At 43.6% G+C, this 19,115-nt stretch overlaps 1 protein-coding gene across 1 annotated transcript in view; it reads left to right on the top strand.

Moving 5' to 3' along the window:
- The window catches only part of plxna3 (plexin A3), a 152,340-nt gene that overhangs the window by 17,440 nt on the left and 115,785 nt on the right, over positions 1–19,115 (top strand). Inside the window, exons 2-3 of the mRNA XM_085780798.1 lie at positions 16,408–16,855; positions 17,695–17,885. Of these exons, the coding sequence (XP_085636924.1) occupies positions 16,533–16,855; positions 17,695–17,885 (514 nt within the window). The 5' untranslated portion in view covers positions 16,408–16,532. The remainder of the gene's footprint in view (positions 1–16,407; positions 16,856–17,694; positions 17,886–19,115) is intronic.

Genomic DNA, 19,115 nt, shown 5'->3' with positions numbered 1-19,115 from the left:
CAGAGCTGTGGAGACACAGTGCTCCCTCTCTGCAGATAGAAGCTGCTGCGCTAGTGGATGCCAAGACGATGATGAAACGTTCCCCCAATCGCATCCGTCAGTGTTTTATCTCGACCAATCGCCTCTCGCCAGCCCCTGAGAGGCGCTTGTTTAACCGAACCCCAACAGGAGCGCCGCTGTAACCGCTCAGAGTCAGAACGTGTTTTGATGTTCAGTCTCTGGTTTCCATCAGCTGATCCATTAAATCAATCAAAAACAACCTCCAACAGTCATGTGATTAACAGTGTCTCCCTCTAATGAAATAACAGTTTGATAGACTTATGATGGCTAATGCTGTGTGTGTGGTCTGAGACCTTGTGGTTATGATAGGGGCCTAATAGACGGACTGTTAAGTACACACACACACACACACACACACACACACACACACACACACACACACACACACACACACACACACACACAGCTAATGGAGTGTCTGTTTCTGTTGTTGCTGAGTTGGTGGCTACATCAGAGAAACCAGTGTAGCCAGATCTGACCAAAGGAATGTATTTGATTGAAATATTAAGTTAAATATCAATCTAATGAAAATGACTGGGTCTTGTGGGTTATGTTATATTCAACCCAAAGTCTTCGCTTACAGAACCAATAGAAACCTTTACAAGAAAGAGGAAGTGCAGTGTTTCCATGGACTCTCAATGGAGCTGTGAGCTGCAGTTTGAAAAGATCCTTTAAAAAAAAGTCTATTTGTCGCCATGCAGGAGGATGTTATGACCAATGATTACGTTCTGTAACTCCTGATCATAGTAATTATGACAGGTGCAGAGGGAAAAGTGTGGTGATGGAGTATAAAGAGAGACAAAGTCCATGTCAGAGCGATGTTTCTATCATCCTCAGCTGTTACTATTGTATCTATGAAAGATTATGTAATGTTGACGAAGTAGTGCTCCTTTCTTTAAAGATATATTTGGGGCATTTTTAGCCTTTAAAGGGATAGTTCACCCAAAATTCAAATCTCACTCATTATCTACTCACCCTCATGTCGACTAAGAGCTGTGAGAAGTTTCAGAGTCCTCCGTTCCTTCTCTGACTTACGGGGGGTCCGCGCAGCAGTATTTGTCCATATAATGGTTGTGAATGGATACCATTTTTCTTCGTCTAAAAAGACACACCAAAAAACATCAGAATACCTCCATACTGCTCGTCTGTAATGTCCCTCTTGTATTGAAGCCTCAACATGAGAAATTGTTTGGAAAAAAATTAAATAAGTCTAGGTTTTAAGCTTGTTTGTAGCTGAAGCTCCCAGTGTCTCAGTTCACTGCTCTTCCTGTGCCAGGAACAATTTCTCATGTCGGGGCTTCAATATAAGACGGACATTACAGACGAGCAGCATGGAGGTATTTGGATGTTTTTTGGTGTGTCTTCTTGGACGAAGAAAAGTGGTATCCATTCACAACCATTATATGGACAAATACTGCTGCACGGAACCCCCCCCCCCCGTAACTCGGAGAAGGCACGGAGGACTCTGAAACTTCTCACAGCCCTTAGTCGACATGAGGGTGAGTAGATGATGAGTGAAATTTGAATTTTGGGTGAACTACCCCTATAATTGATGGGATAGTGGAGAGAGACAGGGAAGTGGGGGGAGAGACTGGGGAAATGACACACACACATCCTTACGTCACAGTATCGTGACAAGGCCAGTCCCAATCCGAAGGCTCCTCCAAATGCGGCCGACGGAGCAGCCGCTGAGTTGGGACACAGCTACAATACGGATTGGCACAGTCAGGAATCGATCCGGTGATCACTGCATTGGGCATTGCCAACAAGGGACGTGCTCTTCACTCGACGTTCACCGAGCATCCTACCGATGTAACGCTTCAAAAAATCACAATGTTTTCCTAAACCCAAGCGAGCCATGATTATAATTATCGTACCCTTGGTGATAAAGGTTGATGTTATGTTTCTGTACCTTCGTTATTGTAACCACGACAACCAAGGTGTGGTTACACCTGCTGCTCTTCCAGGAGACGCTCACAGAGGGTTGTTGTTGCTGGTCTGGGAAATTGTTGTTGTTTGCACTGGAAAATGAAGTTTGTGGAAGTGGTCAGGAGCAGCTGCTGTTTGCTGTGTATCATTGGCTGCACTAGTAAATCTGAGTGGATGACTGTGAGAGTGAGGGAAAGCTAAAAACATGATGTTCTCAGTGAAGTCCTGCAGTAATAAGGAGTGAGTGTCCCTGTGGAGTCTGAGCAGGTTTATGGAGGTTTGTTCCTGATCAGAGCTGGTGAGTCATATCTGTGGAACCATGTTTCATATTGTGTAGTTCTTTTAGAGTTTGGTCAGACAAAACAAAATGGTCCACCGTCTCCACCTCTCCTGTCTGGTTCCTCCCTCCAGTATCTCATTGTGATGGGAGCAGCAGTGTGTAATTAACTGCCTCAGCTTGGTGAAGCGAGGCCTTCGTCTGTCTCCAGAGAGAGAGAGCCTCGCTGCTTTACCTCCAAAAACAACTGACGCCGTCAACAACAGGGGGGAAGTCTCCGTTTTACACACCAACCGTTAGCATGTTAGCTTTGGAGCTGTTAATAGCACAGAGGGACGGTTCGCAGCGGTTTGTAATTATAGAGGCCGACTGAGAGGAAGATGCATTCAAATTAAAGTGGACGTGTTAAAGTGCAGAGTGGTTCACAGTTCACTGTGTTTATGTAATTACAGGAAGTGACACAACAATCAAACTAAATTAGATCAGTTATTGCTCCACCAAAATAACAGATTTGCTGTCTCGGTTTGAAGAGGAAAATCGTTTGCATGGCAAGTTTAAAGGTCCAGGCTGTCAATTTAATAATGTTTGTTACTAAAGAAAATCACATTTATTCTATTTAAATAGCAACAACAAGTTGGGCAGCCAATCAGACTGGAGGAGGCTCGGAGCCCACTCTCTGATGTTTTCTGAGCAATCCATTAAAAATGTAGCAGATTACAGGTGAACTGCTTTGTTGTGACATCACAAAGTAACAAAAGTCTACTTTGTCTGTAGACTGAGGCTACCTTTGATTAAAGACTTTGTTCTGTAATGGCTTTTTTCATTTACAGTATTAAGATTACAAACAGATTTTAATGTCTAAATGTCATAGGCTACTTCCTTTTTTATAACCGTTATTTATAAAATAATGTCAGTGTAGGCTATACATACAGAGCTCCTTAGGGGACATGGGTGAAAAATCCCGAGAAACTACATCACAGACTATCCGTCTGTGAGCAGATGAATAAATAACAGATCTATGGACATTTCTCACTCTAACGATGCTTTTAGTGCCGTAGAGACGTGTTTACAGTTCATACGCGATATGGTTTATTGTGACAGTAGCTGCGGTCTGATGTGAGATGGAGCTCGGCTCTGGTGGGTCCAGTGGCCGGTCCGGTCTGATGCCTGATGTTTGGCTACAGCGGCTCGCTTTCTCCCCGTGATGACGGCGGAGTTTGACTCTCTGACTCCGGTGTGTGTGTGTGTGTGTGTGTGTGTGCGCCCCCGATGCCCCCCCACCCCCACCCCTGCTTCTGCAGCCAGGTCTGATGCCTGATGCTCGCCTACAGTGGCTCAGAGTTTGACCCTCTGGCTCCGGTGGTTCCACAGTGTCAGTTTATCCAAATAACGCTTATTTGTAAACTTGCTGGACCGGAGTCAGAGGGTCAAACTCCGCCGTCATCACGGGGAGAAAGCGAGCCGCTGTAGCCGAGCATCAGGCATCAGACCCGGCCGGCCGCCGAGCCCACCAAAGCCGAGCTCACAATAAACGATATTGCGTATGAACTGTAAACACGTCTACAGCACTAAAAGCATCGTTAGAGTGAGAAATGTCCATAGATCTGTTATTTACAGTTTCTCGGGATCTCGAGAAAGTTTTGCGAGATCTCGAGGAACTTTTGCAAGATCTCGATAAACTTCATCCTTTTTTCTTTTTCACCCATCAATTTTTTTCCCCCCATGTCCCCTAGGGGGCTCCGTATATACAAAAATACTATTTCTTTTTTTTAAAATAACATTTTACGAACTTAAATGAACATAAATGGACTATCTATCTATCTATCTATCTATCTATCTATCTATCTATCTATCTATCTATCTATCTATCTATCTATCTATCTATCTATCTATCTATCTATCTATACACATACATGCACACACACGGTCTAAATTTATTTCTTGTCACTGATTAATTTATTAATCTGTAAACTGAGGAGTTAAAGTAATAGAAAGTTATTTTGCTGATTATTGGTGTCTAGTGAACATGGGGGTGTCTGGTGTGGGGCCACACTAACAGGCCTGTCAGTCAGTCAGAAGGGAAGTGACAGCGGTCGTCTGTCATTTGTTGAATGAGCCCTCTCCAGTGCCTAGTGGTGTAACTCGATCGTCCCGCCTCCTCCCACCCTGAATGTGCCAAGTATGTGAGTCTGAACGTGGTGGACTCTGCTCTGGGGACAGTTTTTGTGAGGTCTATGAGGTCAATGATCCAGCCGCCAGTGTGTTCATGTGTAAGAGGCGGAGCTGCCAGTTACAGCATCATCAGAACCAGAGAGGTGCAGCTTAAACCCCCTCATGTTAGACCTTTTCAAACAGCTTTAAAGGATCATTTCCATTTTTTTTACAACCTGGATTTCTAGCATAAAATACGATCATTTACTCACCCAGACAACTTTGGTGTCATTTGGAGTCATTTTGACGAAATTAGCCCCAGTGGAGCGGCGCGTATCCATATAATGCGAGAACATGGGGCACGCAATGCAGCCTCTAAATAACACATTATACACCGCAAAACTTGTTCATTTCGCCAATATTTTGTTATGATACACTAGTGCTATTCCCCTCTGAGTCCGGGGTTAGCTGTTATCAACATCCGGCGCCTGTAGGTTGACCTACTGACCTCTGACCTGGATGATGTCATCTCCGACCGCTGCCCGGCTCATTCTGATAATAATTATTCCGCTTCAGCATTCGGGTCCATTTTTATCTCAACTAGCCAGAGCTTTAGTGAGTCCAGGTTGAGGAGAGGAAGCCTGTGGAAACTGAACTTCATCCAGCTGCTCATTTTGTTCTGACAAGTCAGAAACACACAGAAACGAACCATAGCATTAGCAGTAGCAACAAGCCGCGCCGTAGAGGTCGGAGATGGTAAATGGTAAATGGACTTGCACTTATATAGCGCTTTTCTAGTCACTCGGACCACTCAAAGCGCTTTACAATGTAATGGTCGCATTCACCCTTTCACACACATTCATACAGCACTGCTCGCAGACAGGCTTTGGAAGATAATCATTCACACACATTCACACAGGGCAGGTGTGGGTTCAGTGTCTTGCCCAAGGACACTTCGACATGCAGACAGGGGGAGCCAGGAATCGAACCGCTGACCTTCCGGTTAGTGAACGACCCGCTCTACCACCTGAGCCACAGCCGCCCGAGATGACATCATCCAGATCAGAGGTCAGTAGGTCAACCTACAGACCCCGGATGTTGATAACATGCCACCACGGACTCAGAGGGGAATAGCACTAGTGTATCATAATATATATATATTATATATAATATAACAAAATATTGGTGAAATGAACGAGTTTCGCCGCAGATAATGCTTTATATAGAGGCTGCGCTTGGGTGCCCCGAGTACTCGCATTATACGGATATACGCGCCGCTCCACTGGGGCTAATTTCATCAAAACGACACCAAATGACACCAATGCTGTCTGGGTGAGTAACTGATCGTATTTTATGCCAGAAATAAGGTCCAGGTTGTAAAAAACTGAAATTATCCTTTAATCATTGTGGTAACCGCTCCCTGTGTTGAGCTCTAGACTGTAAACACAGGTGGACGTAGCCTGGGTGAAGTGGTGAGGAGCAGCTGTGGAGCTCTACCGTCACCATCCGGTCAGTGTCTGACTCGTGACCCTGACCCGTACACACTGATCACACACTGGCTAACTGTAAAGCAAAAGGTTTCCAATATTTGTTTCCTGTTTAAAAACCATATTGAAAATGATTGAAGTTTGGTTGGTGTAATTACATGTCAATCGAATGCCAGACTCCTGGTTGCAGCCGCATGTGAAGCGCATAAAACAAAAGAGCAGTGCTGTGAGATGATTGGACGGCTGCATTGGTTAAAGTGGACCATTGTGTGGTGTCGTCCTGTAGACAGTGACTTAGTGTACATCTATTCACTGACTGGCTCAGAGGCTCCTCTGTGCCTCTAGTTGCGGTTTCTCCCACACAGTGGAGTAATTCTATATAGATATGTGTTATATTATCATATCTTAAATAGTGGCTTTATATTATTTCCATCAGATTCTTCAGTGTCATATTTTACAGCTTTGGTGAAAGAGCTGGTTGACAGGGCTGCTAATAAAGCATCCTGTGAATTCGCTGTGTCAGGAAAACATTCATCTGTGTGTGAGACAGACCTGACCTTCACAGAGTCAGACATCAGCACAACACAAACGTCTACACACACTCGACCTCCACTATATTTCACCTGCTTCTGAATAAATCCGGTCTTCTCTTCACAGCCTCGGTCTCGGCTCTGAACAACAGAATCTGTCTCTGACTCAGTTTTGTGTCAACCAGAAATAATATTTTAACTTTACACTCTGCATCAGTGGAGTTCCATTTGTATGGGAGCTCATTACTACCTATAAAACAGCTGTTTTAAGTCTGAATTATATGGTAAGAAGCCAAAATCTTAAGATATGTAATAATTTTTATTCACCAAGTGCAAATTGAAATGTTACTTCTCTCTGTGTGTATAATATTCATGTGTATGTCTTTATTTCTATTTCTATCTCTATCTCTATCTCTATCTCTATCTCTGTCTATATCTCTATCTCCATATCTCTATCTCTTCTGTTTTTGAATAAGGAGACAGAAATTAAAAATGCTTTTTTAAATCAAATTCATTGATTAATTGAAAAAATAATCGATTATTAAAATAATCATTAGTTGCAGCCCTATTCATGACTAATGGCAGGAAATTCCCTAGAGAATTTTGGTGATTACAATGGCTTCTAGTTACAAACATTTTGTTCAGAGTTTCGTCACATCCTAACCCTAACCCCTAACCCCGCAGATTTAGACTTCTTCAACTGCTATGGACCTACTTAATTCATTCAATACCTGGTTTTCATTACTCAGTACATCTATATGTTTAAAGTGTGAAACAGGATAGAAAACACAACAATAAAATGAGTCACGGTGCAACTGTGCAGATTAAAACACAGAGGTAAAAACAGAACATAGACTTGAGATCAGTAAAGGAACTCCTAAGAAGTGATGTCATCTGTAACTGAAGTCATGTACACTTACATATTGATTTGTCATTTGCCTCCATTCAAAGAGTTCAAGTCTCTTTGAATGGAGGCAAATGACCTACAGGTCAACCTACAGGCGCCATAAAGGCTTCATAAGCGAGGGGGTAGGAACTTCTACAGGAATGGGCCGGGCTCTTACGCGACGTGCAACAGTTATGATCATTACACATTCATTGTGCAGCTTTTTTTTCCTTTTTTTTTTTTTTTACTGCTCTTGTTGTAGTATTTTCATCTTGTGGTAGTGATGAGCTATTAATAGAGTTTTTGACTATGAATTCTTATTTGAATTGACTCACATAATACGTACTGACCTGATTTTCAGCTCTAATAGTGGAACATGTGTAAAATGATCTAACTGGGACCAGTTGGTTGAGACTGGATCAACGAATCAACGTCCTTAAATATCACACATGATTATGTTGCAACACAAACTGAGCCAGACTCAGATCAGACTCCGTCCTAATTGTTCTGATCAGCCCTGGTGTTCATCTGCATCACTCACTTTATTGCTTTTAATTATTCTAGTTTTATTATTTAAATAACTTTATCAATATATGTTGAACGAGCCTCTCTCCGGCTGTCGGGGCACGTTCACTCGCTGCAGTGTCATGGCCCAACCAGGAGCCGTAAAACCTCCCCCTCCATCACCTCCATCTGCGTCCGTCTCCCCCTCCCTGACCCTGCCTCACCCCTCCATCTCTGTGACTGAGTCTCTGTTTGAATCACAGGCTCCAGTAAACACACCACAAAGACACATTGTGCCGCGGCTTCCTGATAGAAAAGGGCTGCAGGGGACTGCTGGGGGTGCCGGATTTGTTTCAGGGTGGTCTCATAGAGATGGAAGGGGCCGGTTGCAGGAGGACAGATGTCAGATTGAGACACGTTTAGTTTGACAGAGATGGGACGGAGACGGACACGCCCACAGACAATTAACCAATGAGTTTTTCCACATCGACAAGTCATCAATCAAACAAATGTCAGGGTTTTATCTGTCATATCTGTCAATGGACAGGTCAGTCCACCTTAAGAGGAGCTTTGGGATGTCTTCTTGCATGTGTGTGGTAACCGTGGGAGACAGGAGGTCATGTCCACTCCTGTAGATGGAGATTTACCTCCAAAGTGTTCATAGTGACTGAAGAAAAGATGAAGAGTTCATTTGCAAAAGCAGATAACTCCGTTTTTAAAAAAATTCTAGAATCTTCATTTTTTATTTTTTATTTACATAATGTGATATCAGTCAAACCAAAGTTGAGTGACTTTGAGATGTAACAAAACAGACATATCTCAAAAAAATAAAGTTTTATTGAAAACAACACTATGCAAAGAATAATTACAAAACCTCAGCTCATTTTTTTCAAAATGGCGTTAATCTGCTTTTGCAAATGAACTCTAAAGATGTTCAGTGTTAAAAACTGCCTCTAAACACACACACACTGGCTGTGCAGCGTTCACTGAACCCCTCCTGCCTCGTGTCGGTTTCCATGTCAACCAGCGACAGTGAACACAACAGCTGTGTCACATCAGGTCAGGTGTTTGTCAGTGTAACAGTGACAAATAATGATCCGAGGCTCACTCAGTCATTAGTCTTTGGCCCGATCAGAACTGGTCAGAAAACACACACACACAGGTAGTAACTGTGAAATGTATGCAGGGCCGTTGGAATTCTGGGCCCCCTGAAAGAATAGGCTACTAAAGCGGGCCCCTACCCTCTTCCATATTTCGCACATTCTGTGTCATAAACTGTAAACTGTCTTGTCTGTAACAACATCTATGTGACGTCTGTCCGTCCTGGGTGAGGGATCCCTCCTCTGTTGCTCACCCTGAGCTTTCTCCGATTTCTCCCTGTTAAAAGGGTTTTCTATGGAGTTTTTCCTCAGTGGATGTGAGGGTCTAAGGACAGAGGATGTTGTTACGATGCCATGTAAAGCCCTTTGAGACAAACTGTTTGTAAAAAAAACGGGCTATACAAATAAAATTGCCTTGCCTAACTTTTCCAGTTTTTTTTTCTTAGACTATCATTTTTAATTTAGCCTACTTTGTTTTGATGCTAATGCAGCATTACTATGAGTACTAGTCAGGGTCTTATGCAGAATAAATCAGTCATACAAAGATTAGACTACTGGGGTTTTTGTGAACCCTACTGGACGCTGGGCCCCTAGAATTATCATCACCTTTCTCCCCTATACAACGGCCCTGAATGTGTGCACACTGTGCTGTGGGTTAAAGCTAAAGTTGTTGGTCGACCGGGTTAACACTGAGTTGTTGGACAGGGTGTGCACCCACACACACACACACACGGTCGTTGGCTTACCAGGGTGATGGATGGTCCAGTGAAATGGTAGTCCAGTTAGAGAAACTCTATCTGTCTCCTCTGTCTGCCCAGCTGTCTGTTGTCCATACACACACACACATACACATAGTAACACACACACACACACACACACTCTCTCTGGTCCATCTGTCGACCTCTCCTCTCTCTGGTTTCCCCCTCAGCTCAGCAGGCTAATTAACTAATGTGCTGATCTTTCACTGCCTCTTTGTGTTTCAGTGTGTGCGTGTGTGTGACTGCGTGTGTGTGTCACAGGGTTAATTGTGGGACTCGGCTTACTGTACCTCTCTGCTGCTGGAGTGAAAACTTTATTATCCACCCATTCAGAAAACGGCTCAGACTCCGTGTTCCTCTTCCTCTGCTGCTCATTAGAGACGGTCGGTCGGAGCCGAGCTGATCCACGTCCTCATCATCATGGCCGCCGATGTGAGAGTTAATCTGCAGGCGCCATGCGGAGGATTTATTTTATTTTAGGTGTTCTTCTAAAAAAGACTTTCTTCTTCTTAAGATCTGTTAATGAGGCGGCTGAGAGAAGCCCAGACCTCTGCTGGAAGACTTCCTGTCTGAAGCGCCGTTTCATTCGCTGAGTGTAATTTATGCGCTGACACTGTAATTAACGAGACGGGACAGCAGATTACAGCGGTTTGTTTGCGAGGACAAATTAAGGCTGTCAGTTTTTATTCAACATTCAAAGCACTGTTCAGAAATCAGAGCTGCCCGGCCATGAATCAGTTCTTTACAGAGATTTCACTTTTCTCATAATGTTTGTTTTCATTGTTGATCCATCATCCGTCTGAATATAGAGAGGAAAAATGTCCCAGACGAAAAGAAGCGCATCATCTGTATAAAATAAGACAAAAGTCAAATTCAGTGATGATTTTATTACATGACAGGAAACGGTGGTGACTGGAGGTGACAGGGTGTGTGTATGTTGCCCGGGGTGGATCGATGGGAGCCCAGGAGCCCAATTTGCCCACGGGCCCAGAAATATTCTAATCCAGCCATGATCGTTTGATGATCAAAATGGTTTAGAGGTTAGAGAAGTTGATTAATTGATCAGGCTGCTATAGAAACACTGTATAGTTAATGAACAGTGATTGTCTCCATGTAAATGGTACAAACTGTGTAATGTTTACTTGAGGTTTATATCACCTGTATGAATTAAAAAGAAAAAACAACAAAATTCTTTCACAACCTGTCCTGCTGCACAGTCTGACCTTCATCTGATTAGTATTAACATCACTGTTACACCTGAAACCTCAATATACTGTAATTCTTCTATAAATATGTTTATAGGTTATGATACAATAAACTGTGTGCTATTCTGGCTGGCCTGTGCTCAGATATTAAATTGTGGATATCTCCCAGGTCTCATCAGTCATCACTGAGCCAAAGATCTTTTATGAAGGAGAAAAAGCTTCACTCTTTGGCTTTGGAGTTTTCAGTTTAAAGGGATAGTTCAACATTTTGGCAAATTGGCCCATTGCCATAATCGCTATAGTCATAGCAGTAGGTTCGTTACCTTTATTTGTCGGTGTAAGCTATTTTTAGAACGGTGGAGAGAAGCAGCAGGCTGCTCAGAGCTACGCTATGGAGGCTAAGGGAATTTCTTGGTTTCCCTCATCAAACTCATCAAATACACAATCCAACAACTCCAAAATGCTGTCGTGGACAAGTTGTGAGCTGCACATTCACCACGCTATGAGATAATAACGGAACGTTACGAAACGGAGCCGTTTTCAAGGTAAATACAGGGTAAATACAGAGTCTGCTTGCTGAAAAACTGTCCCTGAACGCAACGTGCATCAGCGGTTTTGCATGAATTTACCTCTGAAATGGCTCCGTCTCGTAACGTTCCGTTATTATCTCATAGCGTGGTGAATGTGCAGGTCACAACTTGTCCACGACAGCGTTTTGGAGTTGTTGGGTTGTGTATTTGATGAGTTTGATGAGGTAAACCAAGAAATTCCCTTAGCCTCCATAGCATAGCTCTGAGCAGCCTGCTGCTTCGCTCCGCCGTTCTAAAAATCGCTTACACCGACAAATAAAGGTAACGAACCTACTACTATGACTATAGCGATTATGGCAATGGGCCAATTTGCCAAAATGTTGAACTATCCCTTTAAATAGAGACTTTTTATTTTAAATACTCAGGTGTTGTGTTGTCATCTTGATAACAGGAATAGACCTTTCTCTTCTGATTCTCATCTGCCTCTACCAGTCGCATATACATACAACAGGCACTGACTTATTGTAGTTTTTATTTTTTCAGTCAATTCATTTATATCATAGGGACAAGGCAGTTTAACATGGGTTCAAATGAGGCTATGAAACTAGTGTTTCACAAAGAGTTATATCAACTCCTAACTCCCTACGCCTTGTATGATGTCATTAAGTCAATAGCACAAAACACACATCACAATTGATAAGAGACAGCTAACAGACTAACAGTCAAAAAAAGGACAAATTTCAGTAGATGGTCACAGCTCTGGTTTGCTTTATCAGCATGTAACCTTTTGTTGTAAAGGAATCTGTAGCTGGAGTTGATTTGATTTCAGTTGTTGAGGTTTTCCAGAGTTGACAACCCTTCATGGTGAAAGCTGATTGTCCAAATTTAGATCTAATATGTGATATTTTACAGTTGCCATTCACCACAGTTGCTCTGTTACTGTCTGGTCTTGAATCTCTGTCTGAGAAAGACTCTGGGGCTAAACTGTTGATACATGTCTAAACTAATTTGAGCGAGCAACGATGAATAAAGCTCTCAAAACTAACTGGATTGTGTCCTTTCAGTATGTGAAAAGATACAGTCTGCTGACAAGTGTTACTGACCTTGAGTTCTCTGCTAGCAGCTGCTGTTCAGTTCCAGTCTGTGTTTCTTTGTCAGTCCAGCAATTTACCAGTCACACATTACAGAGGAAACTCTGCCCGAGTTGCACGCAGCCAGTGTTTGTGTGAACGGTGATGTAAATGTGTGTTTTCAGGTGTGATTTCATTGTGCCATTTCTGAAAGGCAGCTGGAATGCTCACCTGAACGGAAAAGATTCTAGTATCAAACAGGGACTACGCAGGATTTTCACCTTAACTCTGCTACATTTGTACCTCAATTAACCAGCTCCAGAGTCCTAGTTCTGGTTAAATCAATGACTTGTAACTAGTTCCAGGGAGAATGGAGGCTCTCTGCCTTCCACCTAGCGTCTCTTGGCTGAAAACCAACCTTGTAAGATCAGAGCCTCCGACCCGGTGTCCCAGCTCTCGTCTCTGCGGCACCGCCACACAAACGTAACCCATAATCTCTTGTTTATGACAGATAAGACTACACAGATATACATATGGTAACATGGTAGATGATAAATAACGTTATCCACCGCTTCATGGATTGATTTCTCTTGCTTCGTTGAAAACAAATGCGGGTTAGAGGAGGAGGGTTAGAGACACAGAGGAGAAGAGACCAGACTTGCATATTTCCCCTTTTAAAATGAAAGCATGTCAGAGCCGGTAAAAGCGCTGTACAATCAGTGTCTCAACATCTCCAACAGAGTGAGACATCGTCTCTCCAGAGAATCTCTTCACATCTCTGTCAGGAGTCACACTCCACTTAAACTTTCCTTATCGTCAGATCAATAACCGAGGCTGAACAAGTTTAGAGTTGTGCATCAGGAGCGTCAGTGTGTGGATCAAGTAGTTTTTGAGTGTGTTAGATATTTGATATCAGATGACTCAATATCAGTGTCAGAGATGATCAATATTAAAGAGCTCAGATAAGGATGGGGTCCTGTGATAGAGCAGGTTTGCAGCTGCAGTGGTGTGTGATACCGAGTCCAAACAAACCGTGTGCTCATGGAAATAAAGGAGCGTGTTAGTGTAGCATCACAATATAAAACCATCAGTCCGCCAAATGTCAGGCATGAGAATCCAGACAAAACTGAGCCCAGTGTGTTTCCACAGCCACTTCCTCATATTCCTCTGGTATTGATCGGTGAGTCCGAGCTGAAACCGGGAGGATGATGTGAGGCTCTGCTACAGTTGAGGGTTCAGTTCCCACCGGGACGCCCACGCCGAGAACGTACGCAGCAGGCATTTTAATGCAGAACCTGCAGCGAGCCACCAGAACGTCGTTCAAGCTGGAGGGAGAAAATCCTCCATTTTGTCTCGTTCACCAGCCGACTGTAGATCAGCTGCTCTCACCAGAGAGGTTCAGTGTTCACAGGGTTTCTGCTTCACAGCTGTGTGTGTGCGTGTGTGTGTGTAATCAGAGCTGTCAGTCAAACGTAAATAGAGGAGAAATGGCTGCCAGGATGAGAGTGAAGTTTCCATCAAGCTCAGTGTGAGAGAAGCTGCTGAAGCTTTATGAGAGAATCAGTGAGAAGACAGACGGAAACAGATCAATAACTCTATCTGCCTCCATCACACACACACACACACACACACACACACACACACACACACACACACACACACACACACACACACACACTGCTAATCTCTACACTCACTGCTGTAACAGGAGCCCTGTGTGTGTGTTAGAGCTTTTTGTAAATAATACTGTCTGCAGGTTTAAAGCTCCTCCTCAGTCTGCAGGTGAAGACCTTCACTCACTCATGTCTGACCTCAGAGTCCTCTCATACAGTCAGAATCTTCTAGAATAAAAACATTTAGTAAGTTAAACTCACCTGCAGGACAAACGTAGATGGACACACCTGTAGTTCACCCCAAAAACTGTAAATACAGTTGGACGAAGCCTTTGTGATGTCACCTACAGAGGAGTTATGAAGCTCAGGCTGTGTCCCAAATCACAGTGACTAGGCCATTTTGTAGTGGTGTCCGAATGTTTAGTGATTATTAATATTCACTATATATAGTTCACTCACAATTCACCGCGACATGTAGTGGACATCCAATGGTCACTAACCAAAGCAAGATATCCCATCATGCATTGCGGTCTGAGATCGTGGTTATGATCGCGGTAGGCATCGATCTGGAATGTTTTAATTATGCGATGTAATACATAATTAACTGTGTGGTGGAGTAGTGTCTGAAAGTGTTTTTTCATTTGACCAGTGAGTTCACTATATAGTCCAATAGAGTGCCAAAGCGGAAGCAGGGAGTAACGGTCGCCATGGGACCTCAATTCAGAAAAAATCTCCATGTAAGTGAATGGGAGTCAAAGTTTTATTTCGTGATCCGATTGAATTGTGCCATGAGAAAAAAATATGACCTCTACCTGTTTAAAACATCACGTTTCATGGAGAGAAATCAGCAGTTTGTTGCAAAACTATTGTAGAATAAAATTCCAAGTTCCGTAACCAGAAAGACTCCAGGTGGCGTAGGTGACGTCACACACCAAATGCCGCCCTTTCCCGTGTCTGTTGGTGAGGTATTTTTTGTGGGACACAGATCTGTAGTCCGTAGAGCGTCGTCACACAAAATACATTCTTCCGTTGCCGTTTTACGATAAACTGCTTATTTTTTGGCATGAAACGTGATGTTTTAAACAGGTAGAGGTCATATTTTTTTCTCATGACACAATTCAATCGGATCACGAAATACAATTTTGACTCCCGTTCACTTTTCCGAATTGAGGTCCCATGGCGACGTTACTTCCTGCTTCTGCTTCGGCTCTCTATTGTGAGTAGGGAGTAGTGAATGAGTGGGTGATTTGGGACACATCCTCAGAGTGAGCTGCTCCTCTGTTACCATTTTGGTAGGCTACTGACTGACCACGCCCCCTAATTCCCAGCTAATCCAAATATGGGCAAAGAGGAGGAGCAGGTGTGTCGCTGACAAGCAGACGCTTCTGTTAGCATCATTAGCACAGCTGGGGGTTAGCACAACTTGAAGGCTGATTCATTTGCCAGTTAGCAAGCTAAGCTAACTAGCTTAGTATGGTGAGCACAGATGCCGATAACATGTTTATTAGTTCTAATGTGTACAATAGAAATAATAGTTGAATTGAACTCACCTGGGACAAACAGTAGCAGACTTCTTTGTGTTCTCGCCATAGACTGTAAAAAGAATGGACGTAGCGTCCGTGACGTCACCCATTAGTTTTGGGGAGTCGTTTTTGTGACTCAAATATGGCGGCCTGAACAGCGCCATGTTGGATTGGCCGGCCGAGAACCCGCCCACTGGCCTCGAAGCAGCTGTCCACGGAGCTGCTCGGACCTGTCACTCAACGTTTCTGCGCCCTAATTGGCCAGAATTTTAACCTAATAACAGTAAAACTGTAGAGTTAAAAAAAAATTCACCCCCCTCAGAGTGTGTGCGGGGGTAGAAACTATCGGTTGAGACGAAAAAACGTTCTGACACCAGGCTTTTAACATGTTTACTGAGGATGTAAAGTCGGCGATTTTAACATGGGGGTCTATGGGGAATGCTCCCTTCTGACACCAGCCCCCAGAGGAAGAAGAGGGGATTGCAGTTTTTTGAACGCGGAAGTGAGCTTCACTTCTCAGACCGAAAACTGCCCCCTTGGTTCTCGCAGTCAAATTACCAGTCTGATATTTCCTACATAAAAATGTATTTTCTTTCTTTTTTGTGTATTTTTTAATTCAAAAAACGCTATAACATGGTGTAAATAGCTTGTTTGTGAATATTATGTTACATTCAAAATAATCCAGGGACAGATTTGCAAATGTTTTTGTTTCTGTCTCCTCATAACCACAGTGTACTATTTGAATTAGATCTTAATCATCTTCATCTTCTCTCTCTCTCTCTAGTCATGAGCCACTGAAGACGACGACTCTTCTTCAGACCTGCAGCCAGCTCTTCTCTCCTCCTCCTCCCCTCCTCTCCTCCTCTATCCCTCCATCCTCTCCTCCTCCTCCTCCTTTTTCTATCCACCATGCTCCCTTATTCCTCCTCCTCCTCTCCTTTCTTCCTCTCCCTCCTCCTCTTCCTCCTCCTCCTCTCCTCCCCACTCCTCTCTGCCCCGGCTGCTCCCCCTCCTCCCACCGTGGCGTCCAGCAGGGTGGTGTACCGGGCGTTCGACACCTCCCTCACCCACCTGACCGTCCACCGGAGGACGGGCGAGGTGTTCGTCGGCGCCGTCAACCGCGTGCTGAAGCTGTCGGCCAACCTGACGGAGCTGAGGAGTCACATGACCGGACCAGTGGAGGACAACGCTAAGTGTTACCCCCCACCCAGCGTCAGGGCCTGTGCTCACCGGTCGGTACTCACCTGTCTCACCTGCCTGTCTCCACCTGCCTTATCTGTCTCCATTTATCTCACCTTGCTATCTTTACCTATCTGTCTCCGCCTGTCTCATCTGTTTCTTCACCTTTATCTCCACCTGTGTGTGTGTACACCTGTCTCACCTATCCAGCTACACCTGTCTGTCTACACCTGTTGTTGTATGTTTACATATGTCCAAACCTGCCATAGAAAAGTTAAGGAAAAAAAAAAGAATATTTCAAACATTGAATATTTCTTGTGTGGACCATATAATAAAAGATATAATTCAGATGATTATTTTTAACCAAAATAACAAAAGAAGCATAAAAACACATTGATTCTAATACGGGTCATTTTTGACCCACTCATGGAAGAGTGTAGGGTCCATTCACTCGTGCATCAAGGGGTTAACTGTCTCCACCTGTCTGTGTACACCTGTCTCACCTATCTGGCTACACCTGTCTGTCTACACCTGTTGTTGTCTGTTTACATATGTCCAAACCTGCCTTAGAAAAGTTTAAAAAAAAAAAAGAGTTAAAAATATTAAATATTTCAAACATTTTATATTTCTTGTGTGGACCAAAATATAATAAAAGATTTAATACACATGATTATTTTTAACCAAAATGACAAAAGAGACATAAAACACACACATCTTAATTGAGCCAGAAATTGTAATGTCAAAATGGGGCCATGAGCCAAAAAAGGTTGGGAACCACTGATCTAAGGGTTAACTGTCTCCACCTGTCTACACCTGTCTAGACCTGGCAATCAGCTGTTTTTCTACCTTTCTGTTTCAATAAACATGTCTACACCTGTCTGTCTGCCCTCAGACTGGAATCATCAGACAACGTGAACAAGCTCTTACTGGTGGACTACACTGGGAACAGACTGGTGGCCTGTGGCTCCATCTGGCAGGGCGTCTGTCAGTTCCTCAGGCTGGAGGATCTCTTCAAACTGGGAGAGCCGCATCACCGCAAGGAGCACTACCTGTCCGGAGCCAGGGAGGCTGATGGGATGGCAGGTAGGCTGGGCGGGAGGGAGGGGGCGTGGTCAGATGAAACTAAACTAAACATTTCCGATTTCTCTTGCAGAAAGTTAAAAGTTCCTGTGAGTAAATGTTTTAGAGAAGTTAAGGGGGAAGCGGAGGCGGGAAATTGATCCGAGACTAAATGTTGGAGAAAATGAGTGTTTTCTCAAGGCAAGTGTGAAGCAGCAGCCGTGAGTCTGCAGATCGATGCAGGTAATAGATAATAACAACAGCGCTCTCAATGGCAGTTGTGGGAAATGGTGCGTCTATGAAAGAGGAGGTGATGTTAGATGAAAATAAAACACATGATCAGTTAATTAAATGAATAATGCAAAGAGTGTTTTAAAGAACAAGTGTGTTTTCTTTTCCCGCTGTCAGGGCTAATGTCCCAGAGGAAACACTCTCGTCTCCAGTCAGAGGCTCCTGCTGTTTCTCGCTGCAGGTTTAGATCCAGACGCCTCGCCTCTCTTTGTTCAGCAGATTTTTGTGCTGAATTCACGTCAAAGTTTTTTTTTTTTTGTGGTTAATTTTCTTGCTTAAAAAGGAAAATAAAACCAAAGCTGTGGTGTTTTCCTCTCAGCAGGCTGGAGAGGCTTTTCAACCTTCGGGTGTCGATCATGTGTCAGTTTATTTTCCAGGCTTTTATTCCTAATCAGCAGCTGTAACCTGAATGAAGACTGTCAGGATGGAGCAGGACGTGATTGACAGATAGACTTAGTCCGCAAATCTCTTTGTTTGAGGTTGGATTTAAATATTTGATAAGGTATACAGTATATTCACACATTTCATAGGTAAGAGAAAGAGCTGCTGTATGTATTAGAGGCTTTAAGAGCTGACATGGTTCACCTGTGACCTACTTCTGAACATTTACAAAACCTGATATGATCCTTTTGTGTTTTAAACCTGTGATGTTTCAATAAAACAGCATCAACAGGAAGCAGCAGCCTCCTGGTTTTAAGTGGCTCTGATACTGTTGCAGATATCCCTCATCAGCCCTGGTGATCAGTGTCAGGGCTCATCCAGACTTCCTTTTTCTTTAGCCAGCCTCAGTGTGTCTTGAGTGACAGCCCGGCCCCCGTGAAAGAGCGTGAATTAAAGCGTGATGATGTGAGAGAATATTTTGTACAAGAAACGTGAACTCCGAGTTCAGGCGCTGAGGTTGGCAGCTCCCTCTCGTTCTGATGCTGCTTATTAGCGGAGGAGAAAACTTTAAGGCAGCAGCTC

Source organism: Trachurus japonicus, chromosome 7 (genome assembly GCF_045865225.1).
Source record: "Trachurus japonicus isolate A0001 chromosome 7, Traja_1.0".
Classification (NCBI taxonomy): Eukaryota; Metazoa; Chordata; class Actinopteri; order Carangiformes; family Carangidae; genus Trachurus; species Trachurus japonicus.
This window is presented reverse-complemented; position numbering and strand designations above follow the sequence as displayed.